The 15,493-nt window shown below is 32.8% G+C and overlaps 1 protein-coding gene across 1 annotated transcript; it reads left to right on the forward strand.

The window, feature by feature from the left end:
* Nucleotides 1-13,710: 13,710 nt before the first annotated feature.
* Nucleotides 13,711-14,499, forward strand: LOC108328462 (chymotrypsin inhibitor 3). The gene has a single exon (XM_017562332.2). The coding sequence runs from the start codon at nt 13,783-13,785 to the stop codon at nt 14,383-14,385; it is 603 nt and encodes a 200-aa protein (XP_017417821.1). The 5' UTR covers nt 13,711-13,782; the 3' UTR covers nt 14,386-14,499.
* The last annotated feature ends 994 nt before the right edge of the window (nt 14,500-15,493 follow it).

Below are 15,493 nucleotides of genomic sequence, written 5' to 3' on the forward strand. Positions count from 1 at the left end.
TATCATTTTCCTTAACTTAATTACTATGATAATTAAATATTTTCTCTAAATTAGTTAACATAAAATAACTTTTCAGCTTTTAAATGATCAAATTGCAAATTGATAAATACTTTTATCTTATTTTTTAACAAAACAAACTATTATTAAATCAATCAAATATAGTAGAAATAATTGTTGTGGTGAATAATATACTTTACGCAGGATAACATTGACGCTTTTGGCACGTGGTGGTTCCCAAACATTAAATAAGTGCCACGTTTAATGTAATGTGAGTTCGAGAAGATCGATACAATATTCCCTGTTAATGTCATGATCCCAATACTATCGTTTTGCGAATAATTACATAGACACAATTTAGCCATTTTGCAATCATTTCGGTTTTATCGGATGTTATCGAAGGGATATGTAGAAAGTATTTGTTGAATCCAATTAATTGATTTACACAGAAGTGTGAAATAACTTTTAGAGCATTCAAAGGTCTCATTTCACACAGGAAAGTACCTCGCACGGGTTAAAAGAATCACATTGACAATTTTTTATTTTTATAAATTGGTGATTATTAAAGGTTAAATTATATTTAGTTAGCACATAAAGTATTTGATCATTGTAATTAGAATTATTGTTCTTTTTTCAAAATTACTGCTTGAAATAGGGATAATTCTGCTATCGAGAACATTTTTAACTAAAACACTTATATATTTTGATACTCATATTAAGGTATATAGGATTAACTCCTCGTATTTTAAAACACCTCACAAATAATTGATTATTAGATAGGATAATCAATTATCACTAGTGTTACTAGCCGTTTTGAGCCACTACACTATATGTTAAACTTGTCTTTACTAAATAATTGATTATCATTTTAGATAATTGATTATTAGTGTCAGTTATGGCTAAATGGCAAAATTTTTGGAGATATTCATAAGCAAAGCCTGAATATGTGATGTTAGGCTTCCATTAGAAGATACACAAAACAAAGTTATACAAAAGCTAGTATCCATTGTGACATATAACTTATGTAATTTAAATTTCCTACACCTATAAAACTTTATATTCTATTGCAGGCTAAGCTGGGACAAGCTGTGCAAGTTGATGAGATTTTTCACCAAACTCATATTTGAAAGGGATCTGGCTTGTTTGTTGATGAAAGGTCTTGAAGGACTCATGTAAGAAAACACTTTTAATGTTGTTTGCTTCTTAACTTTGGGCCTTGTTATACTTTATAATTAACTGATACTTTATGATCATGTTTAACAGGAAGAATTCTCTCATACACTTTCACAGGTCAGATCCGACCATGGCAGGTCATAGTTGTTTGATTGATGTTGTTGGTGAGAAGAAAGAAGACTGAATCTATAGGGCGGGGTAACTAACTACAAATTACAATGCAGAACAAGGTTGTCTAAAGCACCAACCATCTTCATCCCAAAGTCTTGATGAAGTCGTTGTTGTCCTGATGCAGAAGCTTAAACACGTGATCGGGAATACAATGAATTGAGAGAAGAGGTTTATCCCCAAGTCTGCACAACCTTAGCCCACACACCTCTGGCCCAACTATGACCCTCTTAGCCACAATCCACACCAGTCTATCCAACTTTAGAGCCCCAAAACGATAAATAAGAGAAGAGGACAATGAAAACGATGATTATATAGATTATTAGTTTTTATGGCTATGAACATTACTTAGATTATTAGTTTTTATTGTTATGAACATTTACTTCTTTGTCATTCACAAAACAAATTTACACAATTTGTTGCGAATGTACTGATTTAGTGAAAGATATATCATTCGGTAATTACTGACAGATTTATCCTTCGGTAATTACTGGCAGATTTATCCTTCGGTAATTACCGACGGATCGTCCTTCGATAATTATCGACGATCAATATCCATCAGTAATGGTTACAATTTTCAATTATTCGATTTATTAGATCTTGAATTTTGATGAACTTTTTTTTAAGCGATTCATAAAAGAATAAATCGAGCAAAAACCTATGAATATCTTAACTAAAATAAAGGACTTCATGATAGTAAATATGGGGCCTCACCACCCATCAATGCATGGTGTTCTTAGACTTATTGTTACTCTAGATGGTTACAAATTTCAAGCGATTCATAAAAGAATAAATCGAGCAAAAACCTATGAATATCTTAACTAAAATAAAGGACTTCATGATAGTAAATATGGGGCCTCACCACCCATCAATGCACGGTGTTCTTAGACTTATTGTTACTCTAGATGGTGAGGATGTTATTGATTGTGAATCGATATTGGATTATTTACACAGAGGAATGGAAAAAATAGCGAAAAACCGAACAAAAATGATCATCAGTAATCCGTCGGTAAACATATTAGAAAGAGATAAGCCTAAGACTAATCATGACATTTAAGCAATGGAATTAATAGATTAAAATGGAAGAAAGAAAAGATAGGAAAACTTAGGAGTTTGAAGACAAGCCACTTGAAATGATCCAAGATAAGTGTTAAGGTTGGATCGCCACTTTCTCCACACAAGATAAGACCCAAAAGATAACTATGAGACAGATTTCTATCTCAAAGAAGATAAGCAAATGAATGTAAATCTCTCTTATATTCATTCAATCAATAGTGGTACAAAACGAGACCATTAGGTTGCTTATATAGCCTTAAGCATGAAGTAAGTGAAGAGAATTAAAGGATATGGGACTTGAAAAACCTTCAAGTCTGGACCAGCAGCAACTCATGGTGATCTTAGTCCCACATCTCTTAATTCTTCCACTTCTTAAGGATGTATAAGCTTCTTAACTAGTTTAGAAATTGAAACTAAAACTATACATGTTCTAACTTGCATTACAAGCAACTCTAATGAGAGAAAGACTTATTTATTCTTCTTTCTTTTAAGTCCAAGCTATGTGAAGTCCCACGTTACTTCCACCTTAAAGATTAGAAAAATATATAAGTTTCTTTACAACTAAACAAAGAGAAAGAAACTATAAACTAGAAACTAGAATAGGCAAAATACAAGCCTAAGAAAACCTATGTTATTTCTTTTTATGCTTGTTATCACTCTTAAAACTCTTAATTGTTGTCCCATCTATGATCATATCAACTACAACCCAATAACATCACCAAAGTGCACAATATTTCAAATATTACTCACTAGTAAAAAATTGGGTTTTATAGCGCACATTATGCCACGGTTCACAGGAAACCGCAGCATAATGGGACCTCAGAGCACATTATAGCGCACATTATGCAACGGTTCAGAGCGGAACCGCGACATATACTCCAATCAACCATCCCCTTTGACGCCACGTCTGAATAAAAAATTAAATAACAGAGTATATGCCGCGGTTGTCCAGAGAACCGCGGCATATACCCCTGCCAATTTATTGCAGGGGCTAACTGAGTCAGAGAATTTCAGAAGTTACAAGGGTATATGCCGCGGTTGCTCTGAGAAACCGCGGCATATACCGCAGTAACTTCTGAACTTCTCCGTCAGTCAGAGAATTTCAAAAGTTACACGGGTATATGCCGCGGTTTCTTAGAGCAACCGCGGCATATACCCCCTGTCATCTACTGATATTCCCCAAAAGGCAGTTGGGGAGACAGTTGTATTCAGCACGTTACAGGGGTATATGTCGCGGTTCTCGGAGTAACCGCGACCTATTCTCCAACCTGAAATAAATTTAAAATGAATTTGAAATATTTAGAGGAATATACCGTCGTTGCCCGCTGAACCGCTGCATATAGTTTAAAAATAATTTCAAAAATGCCATTTAGGTTAATTTTTTTAATCAGTATAGGCCGCGGTTCGTTGTGAAACCGCGGCATATAACCATCTTATACCACGGTTAAGTAGTGAACCGTGGTAGATTCCCTAGTCAGAGTTAAAAAATAAAACTTTGGAACAGTGTCGTCTTCTTCTTCGCACAGTTTCGCGTTTTTGCACCGTTTTCTTCTCCCGCGACCACCCATCTCAGTCCGTCGTTTTTGCACCGTTTAAACTCAAAATTGTTCGGTCATTTCTCGTTTTTAATGATAAGAAACAGTTTTAGCCGATCAAAATCGTTTGAAATGCCTGTCATTCCTCTACGCTGCCATTTCCCTTTGTTGCACCAAGCTTTTTCGCCGCCCCTGTTCCAGGTATTTATGCCCTTGTGCATTCTTAACATGATTTCTTCATTAGTTTTTGGATAATAACAATTGCTATAGTTTTGGTAATGTATGAAATTACTATAGTTTTGGTAATGTATGGTATAGTTTTTGCTATAGTTTTGGTAATGTGTGTTGTAGTTCTTGCATTATTTATAAACCTTAAAATATTATTCACTAAGTTTCAATGATATGTATGAAATTGTAAGTTTGATTTTTAGTAGCTTATCTTTTTATGTAATATTTAGGAATATGGATCGAAATTGGATTAATTTACCACGTATTAGTGCTGAGTACGAGAGAGGTGTAGAGGAATTTATACAATTTGCGCAACGTAATGAGGGGAGAAGTGATGATGAAGTGAAGTTTAGATGTCCTTGTGTGAACTGTTTGAATGGGAGAAAGTTGAACGCAACTCAAATTATAGAACATCTTATATGTGATGGTTTTCTAAGATGCTATACAACATGGATATGGCACGGCGAAGAAATGCATTTTCCCACTGACTCTCAAACTGTAAATGTTACTGATTCCACCATGGAAGAAGATCGACCGGATGAAGACAAATTGGAGGACATGATCCGCGATGTTGGAGCAGAAAATTTTGCCAAAGCTCATGTGTATGAGACGATGTCGACTGATGCGGAAACACCTTTATATGTCGGTTCAACTAAGTTCACACGTTTGTCAGCGGTGTTAAGGCTCATGAATTTGAAGGCGAGCAATGGATGGACTGATAAGAGTTTTACAGAACTGTTGACGTTGTTGAATGAAATGTTGCCAGATGGAAATGCACTGCCCACTCGTAATTATGATGCGAAGAAAATTCTTTGTTCAATGGGTATGGAGTATAAAAGGATACATGCTTGTCCCAATGACTGCATTTTGTATAGGAAAGAGTTTGAATTTTTGACAAAGTGTCCAAAATGTGGCTTATCACGATACAAGTCAAAAAACAATAGTGAAGATAATGGTCAGATAGAAAAAAATGGATCTGCTTTGAAAGTAGTTTGGTACCTTCCAATAGTGCCCAGACTTAACCGTTTGTTTGCGAATCCCAAAGATGCTAAAAACCTTAGATGGCATGCAGATGAGAAAAAATTGACGGGCTGCTTTGTCATCCAACTGATTCAAAGCAATGGAAAAATATTGATCGACAATTCCCCGAATTTGGTAAAGAGTGTAGAAATCTTAGGCTTGGTTTAGCCACTAATGGAATGAACCCATTTGGTAATCTGAGTACCAATCACAATTGTTGGCCAGTTATATTGATAATTTACAACTTATCTCCTGCATTGTGCATGAAGAGGAAGTACATGATGTTGTCTATGATGATATCTGGTCCAAAGCAGCCTGGAAATGACATAGATGTTTATCTAAGCCCACTAGTTGAAGACTTGAAGGTTTTGTGGGTTGATGGGGTTGAAATATTTGATGCATTCGCTTCAGAGACTTTTATGATGCGTGCAATGTTATTTTGCACCATTAATGATTTTCCTGCTTATGGTAATTTGTCAGGATACAGTGTCAAGGGTCATAAAGCGTGTCCTATATGTGGAGAAAACACTACAGCTCATCAATTGAAACATGGAAGAAAGACGGTGTATCTGCGTCATCGGAGATTCCTAAAACGTAATCATCCATATCGAAGGTTAAAAAAAGCATTCAATGGAGATCAAGAGAGAGACGAAGCACCAAATCCACTTACTGGCCTTCAAGTTCTTGAAAAAGTTAATAAAATACATCATGTATTTGAGAAAACATCCAAGAAGTCATCTATAACGACCCCTTGGAAGAAGAAATCAATATTCTTTGATCTTCCATATTGGTTCCTCTGTCTCAGTGGATGAAATGATCATACCAGATGCCTTGGTTCCTCTGTCCACGGAAGAGATTTTCACTGTGGAACAAGCATATAAGTCGTTTATCACTTGGCCTAAATTTTTGGTTAAACCAGTTTCTGACCCCTCGGTATGAAATTCTTCTTTACACTTCTCAATTTTAAAGGTTTTTTATGTCAAAACTTATCTTATCTTTTCATGTAACAACAGACGCAGGCACACGAGAAGATTCCTTTATCTAAGGATGACCCTCTTTCTTCATTGCATCTACTTGCTGACATCCTTGATGATAAGCCTTTGGAGGTTGAGTATGATGCTAATGTATTTGGGACAGGCTCTGAGGTCCCAATATACCTTAATAGCCAAGATGTCCGTGAGCTTGCGTCGGGAACACAAGAGTTGAATATTTCAATTATTCAACTATGGACGATGTAAGTCTATGACCAATTATTTATATATAAAATTGATTTATATATCAAGTATCCTTATATCAAAGTTAATTTTTGATTTCAGGTATATGTCTGGGGTCAGTAATAAGTTGGGGTGTTCTGATGATTATGGATTCATTGATCCCCAATCAATTCATGAGTCAAATGATTTTGAGCAGATCAACATGAGTCTGATAAGAAGTTTTGGAAGGGGCAAGAAAATATACTTTTTGCCTTATATATCCGGGTAAGTGAACTTTGTTAACATAATAATGTTCCATATGTGATTTTAATATTTAATAGTTACGTTATTATGAATTTCAGGCGCCATTGGCAACTTCTTGTTATGTCTATGCAAGACAATTATGCTTTGTGGTTCTGCTCATTGCACAGGCCTCCTCCCACACAACTCAAACAAGCAATTGATTGGTAAGAACCTCAATGTTTGGACTTTCTTTGTTATATAAATGAATGCTAAAACCTTTTTTTATATACAGTTCTATTCTAGCAAGTAGGATGATGGGTGGGAGATCAATTGTTAATAGTAGAAAGATTGCTTGGATTTTTTCCCAAATGTTGAATTCATATACACTAATTAATATGAATTGTCTTTTGCAGAGATTCAAGACTACTACACCAGTTCCTGAGAAGTCACTATTATTCATTAGGAACGCTGCTGCGAAGTATATAATTAGATTATACAATAGCTCTTAGATTTAAACATTGCATTTTATTAGATTGAATTTTCTTAGACTTTGTACTTTATTTGATGTTGAAATACATTTGAACATGTGTTTGTTATGTTCAAATTGAATTTGTGTACATGTTTTTATATGCAGGTCTGTTTTTGTGGTAGTGGATATCACAAAAACAGACCTGCAATTTTAAAAAACTGCAAGGGAATATGCCGCGGTTGTAACCACAACCGCGACATATAGTGTTTCGTTTTTTTTTAAAATGAGACATATGACTGCGGTTAATGCTAAAACCGCGGCATATACTAGAGTCTTTTGCCGCGGTTAAACCGCGGCATATAGTGGACAAATCTTTTTTTTAAAAAAAATGGATTTAGGCAGCGGTTCCTTGGACAACCGCGGCATATTCCGCAACCTATATACCGCGGGCAGAACCGCGGCCTAAAATCTCTGACTTACTACCGCGGCTGAATATGCTGCGGTTCGTAAACCGCGACGTATAGTGAAAAATAACCGCAGTAAAATCTCCTCGCTGTACTAGTGACTATATTAAACAAGTCAACGGTTAACGCGACAATTCAGATGTTAAACAAGCCAATATTGGTTTAGCTCCCCATACCTGGATTTTGATTCCTCTTCACAAGTAATGCACACTCCCACCGAACCCTGTGACTCTCTTAGTCCTCTCTTTCATTCTTAGGTTTCTCAAGATACTTGATTGGGTGTCTCAAGATGCTTGATTGGTGTCTCTACCCTTCCTTCTCTCACCAGGTTTCACCTAAAGCCTTAATTCAGGTCCTCGAAACCCTAAAATCATGCTCACCATCCTCTGATTCCATCTTCCCCTCTTTAATACTCTTATTTGTTTCTCTCTAGAGCATTAAATGCTTCCTCAGGCTGTTATGCTCACCCTGCCCTCAGGTTTTACAAAACGAAAAAGAAAATAGAAGAAAGAGTATAAAGTAGTATGAGAGAAATAATAAATAAGAAGAACGAATGAGTGACGAAATGAATTAGGGCGGACTAGGAAATATTAACACTTATTGACGATTTAATAAAGAAACTGCATAAATGTATTAAAAAAATATAAAATAATTATATATTAACTGTTGTTTGGCTTAGAATCACTGAAAAATTAAAATAATAATAATAATAAATATATTTCCAGTTTCCTTATAAAATTGTTAGAAATTATCTAAGGCTTACAAAATCGTTAGAGAAAAAATCCTCATAACATATATTATTTTTGTGATAAGAATGTTTCAAATATCTACAAAATAATAGTCATAAATAAAAGTTAAAACTTTTACAAAGAAATCTCTGCAATATAAATCTCTGATATCGGACAAATTGATACAAATTGATTCTGGTGACTCTAATATGGAGGTTTGAAAAATACCAACAAGTTAAAAACTCTATTATTAAATATTTAAAAACTCAACTGTAAACAGACGAAATGTTTATTTTATTATTGAAGATATACATAAGAGTAAACAAATGCAACAATTGGAGGGAAGGATTGGGTAAAGCAAATCTCAACCAGTGACAAAGCATAATATTTAGAATAGCAACGACAAAAGATTCAATGAATGATTACAAAATTGAAATTAATAATTATAGATTTGTTAATATTATTGAAATCTTTTTCAACACATATCGCATCATGCTGATAATTTATTTACATGTTGAAAGATATTTGTACTTTTTAATGCTGCCTCAACATGGGAGTGGCAAAGATGGTTACGTCAAATGACCTTTAGTTACTATCTTACTACTATTTATCAGTCGTTTTCTGACCTTTTCTGTAGAATTAAGTGTAAAAGATATTATAGGAAATAGAAAAACGTACGGAAGCAATTCCACAGACGTAAACCCAAATTCCACCTTATTTTTGAACATGTGGGTTTAAAAAACTCAATAAATGAAAGTGTTTTTCTATGAATTTGACAAAAGCATCTCCGAAATGTAATTTTAAAATATCATTATTGTATGTTTGACCCTCGTGAACTTTGACCTTGATGAAGTTAATGAAATTGAATAACTCGCGGATAACTCATTATAGAATTGAAAACTTGAGTCAGGATGAGCAACGAGATCCTCATTGTTAATTAGAAATTGAAAGAATAAAAGATCGTTAAACAATTTTCTTGTGGAAAAGTTAACAGGAAATTTGTAAACCAAGTTTTCTGGAGGTTTCAAACCCTCAAGATGTTTTGCATGTAATTTATACGGTGAAAATTTTAATCCATTCTTACGACTCTATTATTTTTCTTACACCGATCCATTTTCTCCTTTTATTTTGTAGCAACCATTACAATGGAAGTGTCCTTTTATTTTACTTTCTAGCACTGAACTACACTTATTTTGTTGACTGGATTTGTTATTTCAATACGAGAAGATGTGTATTATTTGATCTATTTTTTTCTCTTATTGTTTTATTTTTCAATTAAGTATTTTTGGTAATTCTATGTGTATGCTATTTAAAATATTTGGAAGCATAAAACCTTGATCATATGCATATTGTTGCTATTGAAATTATTTTACTGACTACTTGATTTGTCATTACAGTTAAGAAAATCTGATGTTAGAATATGTTGATCTAGACTTAAATTTCAAGAGATGTTGCCCTAAACTTAAATTTTAAGAGATTTATTAGTAATTTTGTTTAAGTTTTATTATCTATTGTTGTGTCGTTTCATTAATTTTTATTTACAGTGTCGCTTCTATTTTTATTTAGTTGTAAGTCAGTTCTGGTTTTATAGCAGCTAGAAAGTAGTTGGTCTAGCTTTTATTTTATGTCTCATATTTCTGTTTAGATGACCCGATCAGTTGTTATTTCATGGTAATGGTTACGGTGTTGTTTCTCCACCATCCTTAGTGCTTTTGCACATTCTTACTACTTTTTTTTTATTTCAAAAATATTCTACATCTCTCTACTATTTTTTTTTATTCCAAAAATACCCTACACCTTCCCACTATCTTCAACAATCTTTCTCTTTCTCTCTCTGTATTAATGGAGTATTCATATGGCTTAGATTTAAACTTGTGATATATTACAAAATATAAAATTCAGAGAAAACTTCAATATTAGTGCTTCTACCACTTTCATTTTATAAACTTAAAAGTTAGATGCAAATACAAAATAATAAACATAATAATATTAATAGTAAATAATATATTATTATTATTATTATTATTATTATTATTATATACTAACTTTATAATGACGAAAGAACTAAATAAATTTCAAATATTTATCAAATAACTTTTCTTTTATATTTTAAGTATTTAATAATAGTTTTATTATTTATCTAATAAATTAAATATTTTATTCAAGTTATTTGAGTCAAACATGTCAGTAAGCTAAAACATAATATAATGTTAAAAATTATAGATATTAAATGTAAAAAACACACACACACACACATATATATATATATATATATATATATATATATATATATAAACATTTTTCTAGAAATTTAGAACAAAATTTTACCATTTATTAAGTAATTTGAAGAAAAAAAAAATTGAACAGTGAAAATAAGATTGAATCAAACTTATTTAAGGGAAAGTGTAAATAAAATTTTGCAATATATCACAAGTTAAATCTGAGCCATGTAAATGCTCCATTAATGTGGAGAGAGAAAGAGAAAGATTGTTGAATATAATGGGGATGTGTAGGGTATTTTTGGAATAAAAGAAAATATTAGGGAAGTATAGAATATTTTTGGAATAAAAGAAAATAATGAAGAGGTGCAGGAGCACTTGGGGTGGTGGAGGGAGGAACACCCTAATTGTTATTTTTGGTTTTTTGTGCTTGGCCCAAGGCCCAATTGTACGATTATTTAAAGCCATCATAGTTGAAGGAAAAGCATCACAGTGAATTACAACGCAATTATCTCTTTGTGTGTCGTAGTTTTTTAACAAAGTGATATCAAAGCATTATGCTCTAAGTGTCGTGTGATAAAAGAAAAAGAGAGAGTGAAATCATGAGTGTTTTAGTGTTTGGGAAAAAGAGAGGGAGAGAGATTATAAAAGTTGTTAATGGAATGATCATGTTAAGAAGAAGACCAATTGGTACCTACAGATGAAGGTGTTCCTGAGATCCTAGAACGTTTGAAATACGGTGGAAGACGATTATGATGAACTTGAGGAGGGTGAACACTTGACAGGAGCACATGTCACTACATTGAAGAAAACACGAGTGAGAGATGGGTCGACATTGTACTTTCTGTATAATGCAGTGAACCAATTGGAGTTTAAAAAATAGTGAGTGCAACGTCAACAAAGGAAGTCTGAGAGATTTTGAAGGTTTCATATAAGGTGACAATTACATCAGACAATGGAGAATAAATGCCACTTAGCTGAGTTGTAGGAAAAAATCTTGAGATCACTCACAAAAGATTTCGAGAGTATTGTGTGCACTATCGAAGAACCGAAAGATTTGTCAGTTCTCACAGTGGATGAACTTGTTGTGTCATTAGAAACCCACGAACAAAGGAGAAAGAATTAGGTAAACATGATGAACCTCTCAACCAAGCACTACACGCATAACTTGATTTAAATGGAACTCGGAATACTCAAGGTCGAGGTCATAGAGGCAAAGGATGAGGACGAGGTGGATATGGTAGTAGCAAAGAAAGTGGTTGAGAAGGTAGGTCTAAATCAGAAAGTGGAATGTTTCAAGTGTGGCAAATACAACCATTATGCAAATAAGTGCAGAACAAGCAAATGTAATTATTCAATTGATTATTGTTCAAGTTTTAAATTAATTAAAGTATATTCTTAATTAATTTGAGGGTGATCTTACCATTAAACAAAGTAGGTTCTCAATAAAAAAAAGACATTCCTAGATTATTCATAATAAATTCAACCAAATACATTCTCAAATATTATGTTTATTCATGTCTATTATTTAATCTCCTAACCAATTAAAAGTTAATTAATCAAAATAAATTTTCAATTAATTATGGTTAAAATTCTTACCATTAATCAAAGTATATTCTCAATTAGTAGTAAAAACTCATTCAATCATATGAAAGTTCCTAAATTCAATCAAAGTACATTCTTAATCAAACATAGAAACCCTTAAACTCATAATCAATATGCATGTAGATTCAAACACCTTATGATGTAAAAATCGTTACTTTTGACGTGATTGAGAAATGAAAACCATAGAAGAAAGATAACCCAAACAATAATTAACAGAAACAAAAACATTAATTCAACTTAACCTTAGAATCCATAATGAAAGTATAATGGAATAGTTCTAGAAGTTAGTCCTCCATGAATAGAATGGAATACATGATCAAAGTAAAAGTGAAAGAAGTGGTGGAGTTTTTTAATGTAGAGTCTACTCCCTCCTACTTTCCCTAGTCTCTTTATATAATAATTGATTAAGTTTGGATTTTGAATATTTTGTTGATAAAATATTTTATCTAGTACTGTAATATCTTTCAAATAATTAACATATTTAAATAATTATAAAAATATTTAAGAAATATTTTCTGTTGATACTTTTATATTTAACTATCTTTTAAAATATATAATAGATTTTTCATACTTAATCTTGTCCAAAAATACATTTCAGTCCTTTTCATTTTGCAATTTTTCACTGAAAGATTCAAAGTATGCTAATATTATTATTTTGGCCCCTGGTTTGACTAGATTTGGCCAAATTTAACCGAAGAAGTACTTCCAATGAAGAAGATTGGAGAGTGTTCAGGTGTGACGCTCTCGTGGTGGCCTTATGCATATTGCAATGTGCGAGATGCCATGGCCTATTGTGAAGAAGATGAACTGTTGTGGTGGTGTTGTGAACGTTGGCCATGGAGGTTGACGGTGGCACAGTGGTTGATCCACTGGTAAGTGTAAGGATCATGCACATGTGACTGCACATTTGATTGGTTTATTAGGTGTGTAGAGGATCAGAGATACACGACAGCTTCACAATGGTGAGATCTGCAGGCTAAAGATTAGGATATGTGTCATAATCTGATTAAATCTAATTTTTTAGAGTGGTAAGGGTGAAAATAGGGAAAGTAGGGGTACAAGAGTAAAATGGAATGTATTAGTGAAAAAACTAGAGATATGTTCAGTTATTTGTATATTTATTTCTAGAATTCTGATTTTGAACTTTATTTTATAATTCGAAGCATTTAATTTCACACTTTGAATTACTCAAACTTCACTTTTGTTATATCAATAAACATTAAACTATTCAAAAGTAATTTATTCAATTAAAAGTCACTTTTTAAATCTTTTTAATAATTCTCAAACCCAATAAATTCATTTTATATAATTTACACTTTAAGATGAAATAAAAAAAATTAAATAATAAAGTCAAATTTGGTCATTTTATAAAACCTGAAGAATATGACTAAATTTTATAGATATATAAAAGGAAAAAATATGTTTTTAACGAACAAAAATTTTAAGAAACTTATTTTACAGAAAATCGAAACATATATTTAAATTCAACTTGCTATTTTCCTTTCTTGCATCTTTTTCACATGTTAAATAGTTTAAGGGTATTTTATTTTTCTATCAATAAAAGAGTCAACCTTATCCCCAGGACGTAGCTCTATAAATGGATTCTCCCATCTTCGCATATTCACGCAACTGAACTGAAGAAAGAAGAGAAAAAGCTTAATCTATTTCATAGCCAGCCAAAGAAATGGCGAGTGCAACGCTCTTTGCTATCTTCCTTCTTTCTGCCCTAACTTTCTACCCTCCTTCAACCACTGCTCAACCTGTCACGGACGCCAATGGTAACATCGTTACAAATGGTGGCCGATTCTTTATATTGCCACGCTTTTTTGGAGCCGGCGGTGGTGGAATTCGAACTGCCATAACTGGAAACGAAACATCCCGTCTCTCTGTTGTGCAATCTCCCTTGGAGACCGATGATGGGCAACCATGGATTATTTTATCCATATTCAAATCCGGTTTTATCCCTGAAGACTCTAGAGTGTCCATTAGCTACGAATATGTTGAACTCGGTGACTCTGTTGAGAGTAATGAGTGGACCGCTGTGGCGGGTCTGCCTGAGGGAACCCTCGTTAAAGTTGGCTACCAAAATCCAATCAACGGTTCCTTCTCTATTCACAGAGCTTCCTCAGCCAATACATATAAGTTTGTGTTCTGTGCAGCTGACAGCAGCTTCTGCGGTAATGTTGGGATTGTTCTGGATGAAGCAGGGAATAGGCTTTTGGCCATCAAACAGGACTCTTCATTCGAGTTTGTTCTTGTGGAACTTCCATCTGCTGTATCTAAATGAAGCACTATCCATGAAAAGTCGTACACTTTGTGGGAGACGTATCTACGATATGCTTTCGGATGTAATTAATTACCCATCACTAAATAAATAATATATCCAAAGCTTATGTTTTCAGTTCATTTGCCATGTTCATATTTGTAGGCCATATAATTTGTTTTACTTTTATCCCTTCCTCTAAAGCCGTTGAATTAACTTTTCTATTCATTTAAATTTTTAAAAAGATTTCAAAATCATTTGTTTCATTTCAATTTGTATATCAATATATTTATTAGAGGTAGTGTAATAAAAAAAATCAACAATTAGATTAAATTATTCACTAAAAACAAAAAAATAAATTATTTTATTTTGAATTATGGATACCGAGCACCTTCCTACGGATATTCATCTCTACGTATGTGACTTTGCCTCCGAGGCAATGACAAATCTAAAAGTATACAGAATAATGTTAGTGGTCCTAGTACACGTCGGTAGTACTCTCTAAGCGTACGGTAAGTGTGTTACTAAACAAAAAAAATTATATATATTAATTATTTGTAGTGTCCGCTCAGCTGGCGTTACGTACTTTAAAATTAATGTATCTATTCAATAGGGTAATTAAATTATTAGTTATATTTCGCGTCAGTTAGGTGAGGTTTAGGTGAAAGGGAATTAATATTAATTTAATATAGCACTGGTTTGGCATATACTAATATGTTTTAATAGGTTTTTCTAAATATTTATTTGTTTTGTTAGCATCTTTTTCAGTTAATTTTGTTTAGACACTTGTTGTTTATATCTTTTTAAAAAGTTACTACCTGCGTTAAAAAATCTCGTTTATCCTGATGTTATCTTAAAGACGAGGACACGTGTCATTTGTATTTATTTACATTAAAATTGAAAAACATAATTGATTTTAACCTCTCACAAACATAACTAAATTAGAAACAACATAAAGTTGTTTCAAGTATTCACAATACAAACAAAGAAAATCGAATAATAAGGATAGTTATTTTTACCTTATTATTTACAGTCAAATAAATATAGTTCTTTTTATCTTATTCTTTACGGCCAATTTCTTTCTTGTTTTGATTTTGGTTTCCTTTATCTCTTTACACAATTTCTCTTTTAA

The sequence above is a fragment of the Vigna angularis genome, chromosome 2 (genome assembly GCF_016808095.1).
Source record: "Vigna angularis cultivar LongXiaoDou No.4 chromosome 2, ASM1680809v1, whole genome shotgun sequence".
NCBI classification, from domain to species: Eukaryota; Viridiplantae; Streptophyta; class Magnoliopsida; order Fabales; family Fabaceae; genus Vigna; species Vigna angularis.